General features: G+C 52.3%; 4 protein-coding genes across 4 annotated transcripts; 3 read left to right on the plus strand and 1 right to left on the minus strand.

Annotated features, from left to right (window-relative positions):
* Positions 1-225: 225 nt before the first annotated feature.
* Positions 226-3,818, plus strand: STEHIDRAFT_125567 (protein SEY1). Its single transcript, XM_007309890.1, has 13 exons — positions 226-461; positions 512-609; positions 665-739; positions 906-991; positions 1,041-1,204; positions 1,263-1,599; positions 1,661-1,859; positions 1,923-2,305; positions 2,373-2,511; positions 2,565-2,791; positions 2,849-3,198; positions 3,257-3,323; positions 3,393-3,818. Exons 1-13 carry the CDS (start codon positions 370-372, stop codon positions 3,534-3,536), a joined length of 2,361 nt encoding a protein of 786 aa, XP_007309952.1. The 5' UTR covers positions 226-369; the 3' UTR covers positions 3,537-3,818.
* Positions 3,819-3,874: 56 nt separating this feature from the next.
* On the minus strand, positions 3,875-5,370 carry STEHIDRAFT_150270 (BAR-domain-containing protein). The gene is made up of 9 exons (XM_007309891.1): positions 5,284-5,370; positions 5,195-5,228; positions 5,058-5,131; positions 4,930-4,991; positions 4,722-4,864; positions 4,566-4,661; positions 4,415-4,495; positions 4,165-4,346; positions 3,875-4,071 (listed from the first exon to the last, which is right to left on the minus strand). Exons 1-9 carry the CDS (start codon positions 5,295-5,297, stop codon positions 3,963-3,965), a joined length of 795 nt encoding a protein of 264 aa, XP_007309953.1. The 5' UTR covers positions 5,298-5,370; the 3' UTR covers positions 3,875-3,962.
* A 1,518-nt stretch (positions 5,371-6,888) lies between these two features.
* On the plus strand, positions 6,889-7,794 carry STEHIDRAFT_162289 (uncharacterized protein; the record flags this gene model as incomplete). Its single annotated transcript, XM_007309892.1, has 2 exons — positions 6,889-7,141; positions 7,202-7,794. The coding sequence occupies 2 exons, from the start codon at positions 6,889-6,891 to the stop codon at positions 7,792-7,794; spliced, it is 846 nt and encodes a 281-aa protein (XP_007309954.1).
* Positions 7,795-8,212: 418 nt separating this feature from the next.
* Positions 8,213-11,362, plus strand: STEHIDRAFT_172279 (uncharacterized protein; the record flags this gene model as incomplete). The annotated part of the gene is made up of 2 exons (XM_007309893.1): positions 8,213-8,733; positions 8,796-11,362. The coding sequence occupies 2 exons, from the start codon at positions 8,213-8,215 to the stop codon at positions 11,200-11,202; spliced, it is 2,928 nt and encodes a 975-aa protein (XP_007309955.1). The 3' UTR covers positions 11,203-11,362.
* Between the last annotated feature and the right edge of the window lie 163 nt (positions 11,363-11,525).

An 11,525-nucleotide genomic window follows, 5' to 3' on the forward strand; every position in this document is an offset into this window, starting at 1 on the left:
GTTAAACGGTCATATATGATAGAGAGAGCCGAGCGGTCAAAAGAAATCTCAATAGTCAAAGGAGCAGTTTAGGGAGGACACGATGCTTGCACGATGCAGTTCGACTGAGCGGTGTGGCCAATTTCGAATTGGAGCGCGGCGTCTCTCGCTCGCGTGTCCGTTGTGGCCTGTTGTGGCTGGCGACGCATACGCTCGTCACAGCCAAGTCGGGTTCACCAAACCTACACACTACCACCACCTCGCCTGTACTCTTCCATCTTCTTGGTTCTTTGGCACGACTCTTCAACGAACCGCTTGGATTCAGGAAATCACACATTTCCAACGCCGCACGCGTCGTAACATCGTATTCGAGCACACCGACCCCACAATATGTCGAAGCCAGCTGTGAACGGGCATGACGCGAACGGACACACAGGACGGTCCGACCGTATACAGATCATTAACGACGAGAAGCAGTTCACGTATGTAGACCGCCATTATCTTCAGAATTCCTGACCAACTAGCGGCACAGACCCGACCTGAACGCTCAACTGGAGGAGTGGGCCTTGCGCGATGTAGGATTCAACTACAATATTGTCTCTGTCTTCGGGTCACAGTCAACAGGGAAAAGTGCGTTTGTATCTCGCTCCCGAGGAACTCTAATGGACAAGTTGTCTTGTGATAGGTACCCTACTGAATAGGCTATTCGGCACCAACTTCGACGTAATGGACGAGACGAAACGGCAGCAGACTACGAAGGGTCAGTCTTCAATAATTCATTTGGTCTTGTGTGAAGAACCATTCGCATTGGTACTGGAGTGCTGGCGGCAGTCGCAGCTGGAATGTGGCCGCCTTGCTTCCTGGACCTTGCACACGCATGGGTGGCTGTCCGGTGCAGGTAATCTGACGTTCGTTACATCTTGCAGGCATATGGATGTGTCGTGGCCAGGACATGAGCGTAATGGTCATGGATGTTGAGGGTACTGACGGGCGTGAGCGTGGAGAGGACCAAGTCAGTATTTCTCCAATATGCTCCCAACATTGACTAAACCCCTCGATAGGATTTCGAGCGCAAATCCGCCCTCTTCTCTCTTGCCTCATCAGAAGTACTCATCGTCAATGTCTGGGAACACCAAGTCGGTCTCTACCAAGGTGCCAACATGGGCCTTCTGAAGACTGTCTTTGAAGTGAACCTCGGCCTATTCGGAAAGAAGAGTGCGGACAGGTTTGCGGGACTGTTCACCACGCACTGTGACTAATGATGCTAATGACCCTCCGATCAGCTCCAACCAACGAACACTACTTCTTTTCGTCATTCGTGACCACATCGGCACCACACCGCTGGCCAACCTCCAGGCCACACTGACTGCCGATCTTCAACGCATCTGGGACAGTCTTTCCAAGCCTGAGGAACTTGCAAACTGCAAGCTAGAGGACTACTTTGATCTGGCATTCACGGCATTGCCACACAAGATTCTCGCCGCAGACAAGTTCGAAGAGGAAGTCCGAAGGCTGAGGGGACGCTTCGTCGAGAAAGGCAGGGATGACTTCTTGTTCAAGCCTGCCTACCACAAGCGCATTCCTGCCGATGGCGTTGCCTTCTACATGGAGAATATCTGGGTACGCTTTAAAATCGGAATATGTGCTGTTGTGGCGTTAGTGCTAATGCGGACGACTCCAGGAACAAGTGCAAACGAACAAGGACCTCGACCTTCCGACTCAGCAGGAACTATTAGCTCAGTTCCGTTGCGACGAAATATCAGCCGGTGCCTTGGCTGAGTTCAATGAACAAGCGAAGCCGCAGAAGAGGCCCATCGAGGCAGGAAAGGTGATCGACGGTCTGGGTGGGATGATGCGGAGCTGGAGAGCTCAGGCTCTTGGTATGTCCAGATTTTGCGACATGCGGCCCCTAACTCTTGTAAGCTAACACATTGACTTTTCAGCTCGCTACGACCGTGATGCCTCGCGCTATCACCAAGGCGTCTATAAGCGCAAGCGTGCGGATCTCATCGCCACACTCGACTCCACGCTCTCGCCACTCTTCGTCGGACAGCTGAAGAATCTGCACAAATCATGCCTCGTTGCCTATAAGAAAGAGATCATGGAAGGTCTGCGTCGGGAGAACTACAACTTCGCCGACGTCGTCGGGAAGGCTCGGGGTCAGTGTGAGGCTAACTTCACGCAGGGTGCTAAGGAGGCGGTCGTTTCGGAGGAAGAGGCGACTTGGAACTGGGAGGAGGAACTCGGCCTGCTGAAGGAAGAAGTACGGAATGTGGCGGACCAGCTTAGAAAGGACGAGACGAAAAAGATGGTCAATGCTATTGAGGTGAGCTCAAGTGGTATCGTATCACGGAGGAGCTGGATATTAAGCGCAAATGCTTCGGTCTGGATAGCGGAACTTCAAGAAGCAGATCGCGGAGCCAGTGGAGCTTCTGCTCACGAGGGCAGAGCCGAACATGTGGGACGAAATCCTGCGCACATTCCAAATCTCTCTGATCAAGGTGGAAAACGGGTACCTCACGAAGGCGAAGAGTGCGTTGTCTCTCATTTCATTTATGAGCATTTCATTGAGCCTCTGTATACAGGCTTTGACTGCACAGACGAGGAAAACAATAATGCGCTGGCCATCCTACGCAAGCGGGCATGGTTGGCGTTGCGGGCGAAAATCGACGAGCAGACAGCGGATACTGTCATCCTGGGCAAACTGCGTGCATACTTCGAGGAGCGATTCCGGTATGACGAGCACGGTGTGCCTCGAGTGTGGCGGCCAGATGATGATATCGACGGTGCTTTCAAGAAGGCCAGGGATCAGGTTTGTCCTTTCTTCCTACTACAGCTTATATGTAATTCTGACGGACTCCTCGCGCAGACACTCGAGCTCATTCCGCTCTACTCGAAGATTGAGCCCGTAGACCCAGCACTAGCATACAAGCCACCCCCCGAACCGGTCAGCACGGAGCTCACGTCGCCTGAAGAAGACTTCGATTTCGAGGCCTCTCTCACTGTCTATTCAGAGTCCAAGGCTCTCGACCTGACGAACCGGTTCCGACGTGATGCGGACGCGTACTATGTCGAAGCGAAGCGCAGTACAGTTTCGAGCATCGCTCAGGTTCCATATTGGATGTACGGCGTGTTGGTGGTACTGGGTTGGAACGAAGCCATGATGGTCCTTTTCAACCCATTCTACTTCGCGATGGTGTTGATCCTCTTGGCTGGATCGTGAGTATTTTTGCCCCTTCATTTTGAGAGTTAGCAGTGGCTTATCCATGGCGTCCAGGTATATTACCATACAATTGGGCATGCTAGGTCCCTTATTGCAGGTCACAGGCACAGTAGGGCGGGAGGTCAGTCGTGCCACGCTCTCATCCACCCAGAGCATGTTCAATCTTACATCCCTTCGCATTCCTTTTTAGATTCGTCGGCAGGCAGAAAACAAGCTCAGAGAACACTTCTCGGAGCCTCTTCAAGCACAGGCTGCAAGGGCTCAACGGGGACTGGAAAACGACGAGTCCGACATCGAGCCATTGCCGAAGAATGGAACTCGACCTATCATGTAAACTACTTGCATCTCAAGGTGGAAGGCAGGTGGGTGTGGGGGGGAACGAACGGACTCTTCAGATTGGCTTGGACGGACGGGTGGACGGGATGTCGATAAATCTTGTGAGGTAGGATGTTCGACTCATTCGCTGGTAGGAGGTCGGTGCGGACATGCATTCTACTTAGACGTTGTTACAGTGTTACAGTTGATGTCATATCTATTCTGTTCTTTGCATGTTTTGTGGTTCTGTTTTCTTTTGTAATTATTCGCATACGCATCTGGAGATATCTGGTTCCCACCTCATCTTACCGTCGATTGACTGGAGCCTTAAGTTGCTTGGGCGGACCATGCCGGAGCGTCCACGAGAAATTATCCAATCATAAGTCCAAATACAAAGAAGTCAACATCATACAAATCCCATCCACACGAGAACAAATCGAGCGATTTAGCTAGCGCCACATATCGAGAGCTCGCGCATCTCCTGCAGTACACCCTCTACTTGAGCATCCAGCTGTCCCGCGGCATAATCGTCTCGCACGCTGTCGTCGAAGTACCTGTAGAACACAGACAGAACTGCTTTCAGCAAAGACTGCCCCACAGGCTAAATGGAGAAACGCGAGGAGGTGGTTGTGGAATGTAATACATACCGTTGCACGCCGCTTAGCTTCTCGTATCCCTCTTCCGCGAACTTGCATTGCATTCGGATCATGGCCTCGAAGCTGGGGTCGAAGTATGGCACGCGCTGGTCAAGGAGCTGAGGGAGCTCGGTGACCAACTGGTTGTTCATCATGTCGTAGACGTCCTTTGCTTCATCGTGCTCCTGCTGTGCCTGTAAACACCAACGAAAGCAAAGTCAATCCGAATTGATGGAATACTGGAGCGAATTTGTGGCCTTACCCTGGGGAATTTCGTGGGATCGTCGCTTGGTTTTTCTGTGAGTTTACGCAATTTGCTGCGTGCGGCGTCGAAGTCGAGAGCCTGGTGGGAAGGAAGGAAGGTAGCGCATTAAATCCATGGCGGACGGCAGCCACTATCAAGGAGAGCTGACCTTCTTGTTGCGTTTCGCGATATGTTCGTTGATGATTGGGAAGTATGAGACCATCTTGCCTATAGGCTCCATGATAGTTGCGCGGTACGGGGCATCCTATTCATCGCCATGTAGGGTGGGCGCTAGGGTGAGGGAGAAGAGGAGATATGAGCGCACGAGTTCTCTGCTAATGCCATTATCGAGGTCCTCCACCGAGCGTTTGTATGCGTGGGCGGCCATCGCACTCTCAGATGCTCTGTCCGAAGCGCCGTAGAACGTGTCGATATTTTCGGCGAGTCTCAGCTGAGCTGCAGACATGGCTGGTGGGAAGGCGTGCGGCAGTGGTCAGTTGGACAGCGTCGAGTTTACCGATGATTTTACTCACCGCGCATAGCGTCAAGATAGCCCTTCGCGTCCTTCTGTAAAGCCTGACATTCCTTCTCAAAGCTGGTAGCACCAAGGCATCAGGACAGACATCCCGGGTCTCAGCACTGCGATAGTGTGGGGACGTACACCTTGTATTTGGACTCCTCGGATGCATAGTCATTATCGATTGTCCTCTCAATCTGGCCCGTCTTTTGCATGATCTATAAGGACACCCAATGGCGTCACAACGTATTCACTCAAAGGATAGGGGAAGAGAGGCGTACGGTGGTACCAGCCCGGTTCATGGACTTCTTGAATCTGTTTAAACAGCTCATTTAATCTCTGAAACGGTAAGGTGAAACGGTCTCCATACCCTGACCAGCTCATCTTGTCTGCGAAATGTGGGTGGACGGGGGTTACTAGAGTTATGAGGGGTGATGAACACTCGAGTATAGAGTTGGTGAGCAAGAGCACTGTTAGCAAGCCGCGGGCGGCTGTGCGCCGAGGACTGAAGGGAGAGGCGGGCCGCGACGCGCCGCGATAGTAATAGGAAACGGAAAACCTTGTGTGTGGCCCACGATCATCTTGCTCAAGTCTCCTCACCGTCCTACGCTGCAACGTCTCTGATTGGTCTTCGGTGCTATCGAAGGCGAACAACAACGGTTTAGTATGTGAGGACAATAGGTGAGGTTATGTCGTAGATCCAACGACTTGACCGGAATGCGTTCTCGAAATACCTTACAGAGACGACCACTGGCATCTCGACGGATACTGGTATGCCATGCTTCATCTCTTTGGTTCTGTTTATCGTATCTTCCCACTCCACGAACCACGAAGTGCATTGACATACTTCGAGGATGCGGTAAGTATCTTGAGGACTCTCCAAACGCCGGTGAGAAGTGGATAATATGTTCTCGATGAGATGTCGAGCGGTGTTGGAACACTTTTCAGGACTGGCGCCCAACAAGCTCGCCCAACGTCAGTGGCCCTGATAAATTCATCAGAGACACTTGCCCCGTTCTCGCAGGACATCTTGTCCCTGACGTTCGTTGCACTCCAATGACATTCATGTATCACACTTCGAGACTGATGAGGGCGTCCAATATTCTGACATGGCCGACCGTGTTCTCAAGATGGCGGAAGAGCTCATGGTTACGGCCCTAGGGTTTGATAAACAAACAAACGATCTGCGACAGCTTGGCGACGGCGTAGGCTCAAGGTCTGACCCTTCTCGCATTCTCCTTTCCTATTCCAGCTCACCCTGTCACTCGTCACCTTGCGGGCGCGTTACGTGCGATACAATATACCTTGATGCCCCGGTGAAGTCCTGCTTCCGCTTCCCTATATCCCCTGCTCAGATTTTTGACTGTCTTCAGCCCATATCCTCATCTAATGGTCCAATGGAATCCCGAGATATCGCACCCACTCTTTTCTTTCTTGTTCTTCCGGTGTCTCTGGTCCTCCTTTACCTCCAAGTTTCTGCTATCCGTCTGTCCCGCAGACGTGGCCATATTCCCAGCCCGTCTCTCCACATCGCGAGCGTCTTCTTCGTCGCTTTAACCGCCATAATATGCTCGACAATAGCTATCATCGGCACAATCGCGTATGTTGAACGCGCAGACACGTCGCGCACCACACGTTATCAGCTTGGAGAAGAAGTGTCCACTGATTTTCTGAAGCTGCTGCGTAAGCTTGAAACATTTGTCCTGCCAACCATTACCCTTGGACTTACGGAGCTAACTCCTTAGTTGCCTATGTTGTCACCCACATCATCTCATCGCGCGATCTGGACCAACCTTCGACGCGCTCGTTCTTTGGGAGACTCCTGGCTTCGCCTTTATTTCGATATATATTTGGTATAATTTTGACATCCGGTACGTGGTCTTCATTCGCGCTATGCCGCCAGTCTAATTGAGTTTCTCATGTAGCCTGGAGCTTGTCCATCACCTTCCTTATTTGCCCGCAGGTACCACTTATCATGCAAATACCCCACATTCTCTGGCTCGTTTCATTCGCTATCCTCTTTCCTGTAACCATCATCAAGACATACTTCGCTCGCTCACGATGCGCCCTCTACGACCACACCCTCATGTGGGTCTATCTTTCCGTCGGAGAGCTGGGAGCCCTCGTCGCCTCCTGCTTGTCGTTTGTAAACGACCATCCCTATTATATAATGCTAGAGGCGCTGTTCACGGTGGTATGGACCATCTCGACGATGCTTGCGGTACATGGTAAATTTCATCCACCATTAATCTCTTACACGACGCGAATGTCTAACTCTTTGCCCACAGCTCTCTTCAAATCGAGCGCCTCATCAGATAACTCTACCTTCACGTCACTCCGACATTCTGCGTTACCTTCAGCGTTCAAGACACATACAAACCTTCACCAAATCCTCCCCATGTCACGCTCATCCTCATTTCGTCGTAACGGATCTGAAGACTTCACTCACCTTCGCGATCCCTTCGCCCCTCCTACCCCTGTCCGAGTCTTCCCCATGCCTTCCGCTTCCGTCACCCGGCAATCCCCGCGAACAATCTCTTTCTCCGCCATGTTTTCGAGGGAGAGGGAGCCTGTGGCTCCGGAGAACCTCACTGGTCATGTCCGTCATAAGGAACGCTCAAAGAAAAAGCGTGCACATACGGCGAGATCACCCAAAGGTCGGAAGAGCCATAGGGCCAAATCGCATGCCCCAGGCATTCCGTTCCCTTCTCTGAATGACAAGGACAGTCTGAATGCGGGTGCGAGCACGTCGAATAGTGTGTCATCGGGAAACGCAGGTCAGATGGAAGAGGTTGACATTGAGCAGGACGAGGAAGTATACCTTTCGAGGATGTTGTCTAGGATTCTGGAGGATGAGGCGACCAATGAGAGCGTTCAATGAAAGCCATGTGGTGGGTGAGATGATATTCAGGAGCTCTTGAGAGTGTAACAATTATTTGGGATGTTCTTTCTCCGAGGTGTAACCTGTACTTTGAAGGGCGTGCTGTACTACCGCGTGGCGGTCTACTTGATTGATTTAGTGCCCTGTGCTCTGATAAATATTGTATGTGATATTGTTTTCATCGTTGTATGGTAATTGCGAGAGTCGTCAGCGTGTGCGATGCTTGATTGCGACTCCCTTGGTTACTTTCAGAGATTTGCTAAAGTGCGGCAAATCCATCGCGTCCAAGTTCGAATTCGCGAACACGGTCATGTGACCGCGCCACCGACACCGAAGTCGTGCCTCGCGTTCTGTCTCACTTGTGCCCTTCTCTTGAACTACTGCGTCCGCTGGGTCGCTCGCCGCGCTAGGAGCCGCCATGAGCTCAAACTGCTACTTTGATTTACCCGTCTCAAGGGTTAACAGAATCCTTCGCCCTTTGCGCAACAAATGTGCACTTCTTGCATCTACCACATCCTCATCTTCACGACGCTCTCGCGCAGCGAACCCTATCACTTACTCATCCAACTCCCCCTCGTCACAATGGCAAGCGGACGACCACCCACCTCTGGCAATACTTCAGACCCCCCAGCACCTCGTATCTCGCGTGCATCTTGATCGTCATAGTCTCGGAAACTTGGACCTTTCGCGGAAGATCTATGCCGTTGTTGATGCTTTCAAGAACGTTCTGCAGGCCTCTTTTGGAGCTGAACGGGATGAAGGAGAGAAGACAGCATTTCTGAGCTTGACGGATATTTGTGCAGCAGTCGTTGGAGAGAATGTGCAGGCTGAGGTTGAATGGACGGCGGAAGACGACGACGACGAAGAGGACATCGAGGAGGATGCGGAGAGGGCGATAGTTGATGACATCTACGAAGCTGTCCCTTCACGCTTCCGAAGGTATGCTTATCATAACGTCTGTCATAGACAGCCGTACTCATACATGTTCATTACTGCACAAGATGGACTCTTGTTGCTCATGCACTGTCGATCGTCATGGACCAATGCCCACACCATATTACGCTCATGACCTGCATCCTCGACATGACAATCGCACACCGCCTACCACATGAATCTCGCCTTCTTCTCCACTCTCTTCTCGCAGTAGCACTCAGCCCGACGCGTGGCATGCCTGCACCTCCCATCTGCCATCCCGCACACACTTCCTACCTCAAACAACTATGCGCCAAGTGGACTTCCAACAATACCGAAGGAGACGTTGGATTATCAACATTCTTTTCCGAGAGGACCTTCGCGCGAATTCTTGCTGACGTCATGGCTGATGTTGCTATCGCAGAGGTTTGGACATGCAAGGCCGTGTCCAGATTTGCTCGCCAAGTCCAGTCGAGCGACTTCCTCGCTTTCCTGCCCTTGATGGATTCGTTAGTTCAGGTGGTGGCTCGGAAGGCACATATTCTGAATACAAGACGAAAGTATAGCAAGAAGTCCGCCGAGATTTCGCCACATGACGATGATGACGCCGTTCAGCTCTGTGATCGTTTGACGAGGTGGCTACAGGTCTCCGCTTCTCGGCCTGTTTTGAGTCTCGAAGACGCTGGGCCAACAAATGACGCCGACTCACCGGAGGAAATTTGGTGCATCATCAATATCCTCAGCCATGTTCAGCCTATTGCATTATATTCTTTTCCTCGAGACTCAAAAGTCGAAGACCCCTATCGCGAAGTCCAAGATGCCTTGGTCAATCTGACAACACGGATCATTTCCTCCCCCTTCTTCCCTTCTTGCAGTCCCAAACAATCAGCCTGTCTCCTCGACATCGTACAGTCTATCAAACCCCTCACCTCAACCTATGACGGGCTCGTCAAACAAGCTTTCCCTGGCTCTTCAGCGGACTCAGCATCTCCGCCACCGACAACAAGACCACCGCTGCAGGCCAGCCTGCGGGTATTGCATACTTACGCGACCTCCTTGAGGAACAACTCTCTCGGGGCTCTGGAAGCGTCTCTCTGGACCTGCGCCCTCCGATATTTCGAGCGGGAAGTCACGCTTTCTTCCCCCGCTGATGCTCGCGAAACAGGACGCATCAGGAATCAACTCATGGACGCCGTCAGTGAGGCAGAGCAGAGGCTTTGCGGAGCTACCCCCTCCACACAGGCGTCCCAGTCCACCGCATCGGGCGACGAGCTGGAGGCGGAAAGCGCACCGGCTGGTGAGTGGGAATGGGAGGAGATGATTGGTAGCTTCGTGCGCAAATCGCCGTTGCTCGTGAAGACGGCACGTCCTGGTGTCAGTACTTTGAACAGGCGGATGAGAACGAGGTCGTCCGCTCTTACGCAGGAGCCTATATCGGCACCGGTCTTCCGAACCCAAACGGCTGTGGCATCGACATCCAGGTCTTCCTCCACGATGGCTGCTCGTGCTGCTCCCGTCCCCATCAGTCACGAGACGGGCAAGAGGACGAAGTCGACGCCGTCGCTTTCGACGTCCGCTCCAGTCAAGCAGTCGAGCAACGTCAGGCCTCCGCGTTCCGTGCGTTCTGCTACACCGGGACCCTCGAGACCATCCACCTCACAGACGTCCTCGATTCCTGAATCTCCCGGTCGCAGGCCAGTGAAGAAGCAAAAGCGCGAGCATGGCGCTACTCACACCATTCCAATCAAGGCCGTAGCCAAGCTGTCCAAGACGTCAGCCCATCAATATGCCTCAGCCCCTGTCCTTCGACGAACCCCTTCCTCGCATTCTGCATTTTCTTCCGCGTCATCGTCGACGAAAACACTCGCCTCCACCACACATTCCTCCGCTTCCTCGGCATCCATGTCCCAGGGCTCAAGATCTATCACGCCTCCCACCGATGTCGAGGACAAGGCCGAAGACGAAGATGAAGACGACGAAGACGAGGACGATTTCGACAACCTGCTCACGCCGACGAAGAAGTTGAAGACGCGGAAATTGACGAATTTCAGGTCTATGCTCGCGGATTCGCATATGAACGCCATATGTTTGCATCCCGAGAGGGCTTTGGCGAGGAAGCAAGCTCTGGCGCAGACTTCGGCATCTGCTCCCCCTATCATTACGAGGAGAACCGGTGGTACTGGGAAGAGGCCGCCTGCGCCGAAGTCGTTCAGTCCGAGTCCAAGTCGGGAGCGTAGTCCAAGTCCTGCTCCGCGTCCTGCGAGTGCTCTGAAGCGTGCTCCGAGGTATGCGTACGAGTACGGGCATAGTGAAAGTTCGGAGTCGGAGTATGGCGGTGGCGGTGGTAGTCGCGGTGGTGGTAGTGATGTTTTGGATGAGTATGAGGATGAGGAGGATGAGGAGTTGGATAGGATTAGAGGCAGAATGTCGATAGGGCATGAGTCGATGTCCTCGGACGACGTGTTAGACCTTTTTGCATATGATGATTCTGTGTGATTGGTTCACCGCATCGAATCTTGGTTTCATGATAGAGCACACCTATACGCACATATATTTGTTTGGTTTTATGTCTGCACACCATTCTACACGACTGATCATATACCTTTTCTCCCCGCCAATGTTATATATCGTGTACGAGTTCACTTGTAAGCTACACAAACGGGTATCTAATTACACATTTCGAGATCTTGTTCATGGGGAGCGCTGACAAGCAGAGCGGTGCAATGTACATGGCCGCTCCAAGTTGACAAACTAGAGCCGCTATACACTTTCCTATCATAAGAATCGTCTGGTACAGCATGGTTTGACAACTGGCTGCC

This window comes from Stereum hirsutum (assembly GCF_000264905.1).
Source record: "Stereum hirsutum FP-91666 SS1 unplaced genomic scaffold STEHIscaffold_18, whole genome shotgun sequence".
In the NCBI taxonomy this organism is placed as follows: Eukaryota; Fungi; Basidiomycota; class Agaricomycetes; order Russulales; family Stereaceae; genus Stereum; species Stereum hirsutum.

Coding starts and splice junctions, on each gene's coding strand:
- STEHIDRAFT_125567 (XM_007309890.1), top strand. CDS start 370: ATGTCGAAGCCAGCTGTGAACGGGCATGACGCGAACGGACACACAGGA. Junction 462..511: donor AACGACGAGAAGCAGTTCAC/GTATGTAGACCG, acceptor CTAGCGGCACAG/ACCCGACCTGAACGCTCAAC. Junction 1,600..1,660: donor TCTACATGGAGAATATCTGG/GTACGCTTTAAA, acceptor GGACGACTCCAG/GAACAAGTGCAAACGAACAA.
- STEHIDRAFT_150270 (XM_007309891.1), bottom strand. Junction 4,865..4,929: donor CTATCTTGACGCTATGCGCG/GTGAGTAAAATC, acceptor CCTTCCCACCAG/CCATGTCTGCAGCTCAGCTG. Junction 4,072..4,164: donor AAGCTAAGCGGCGTGCAACG/GTATGTATTACA, acceptor TGTGTTCTACAG/GTACTTCGACGACAGCGTGC.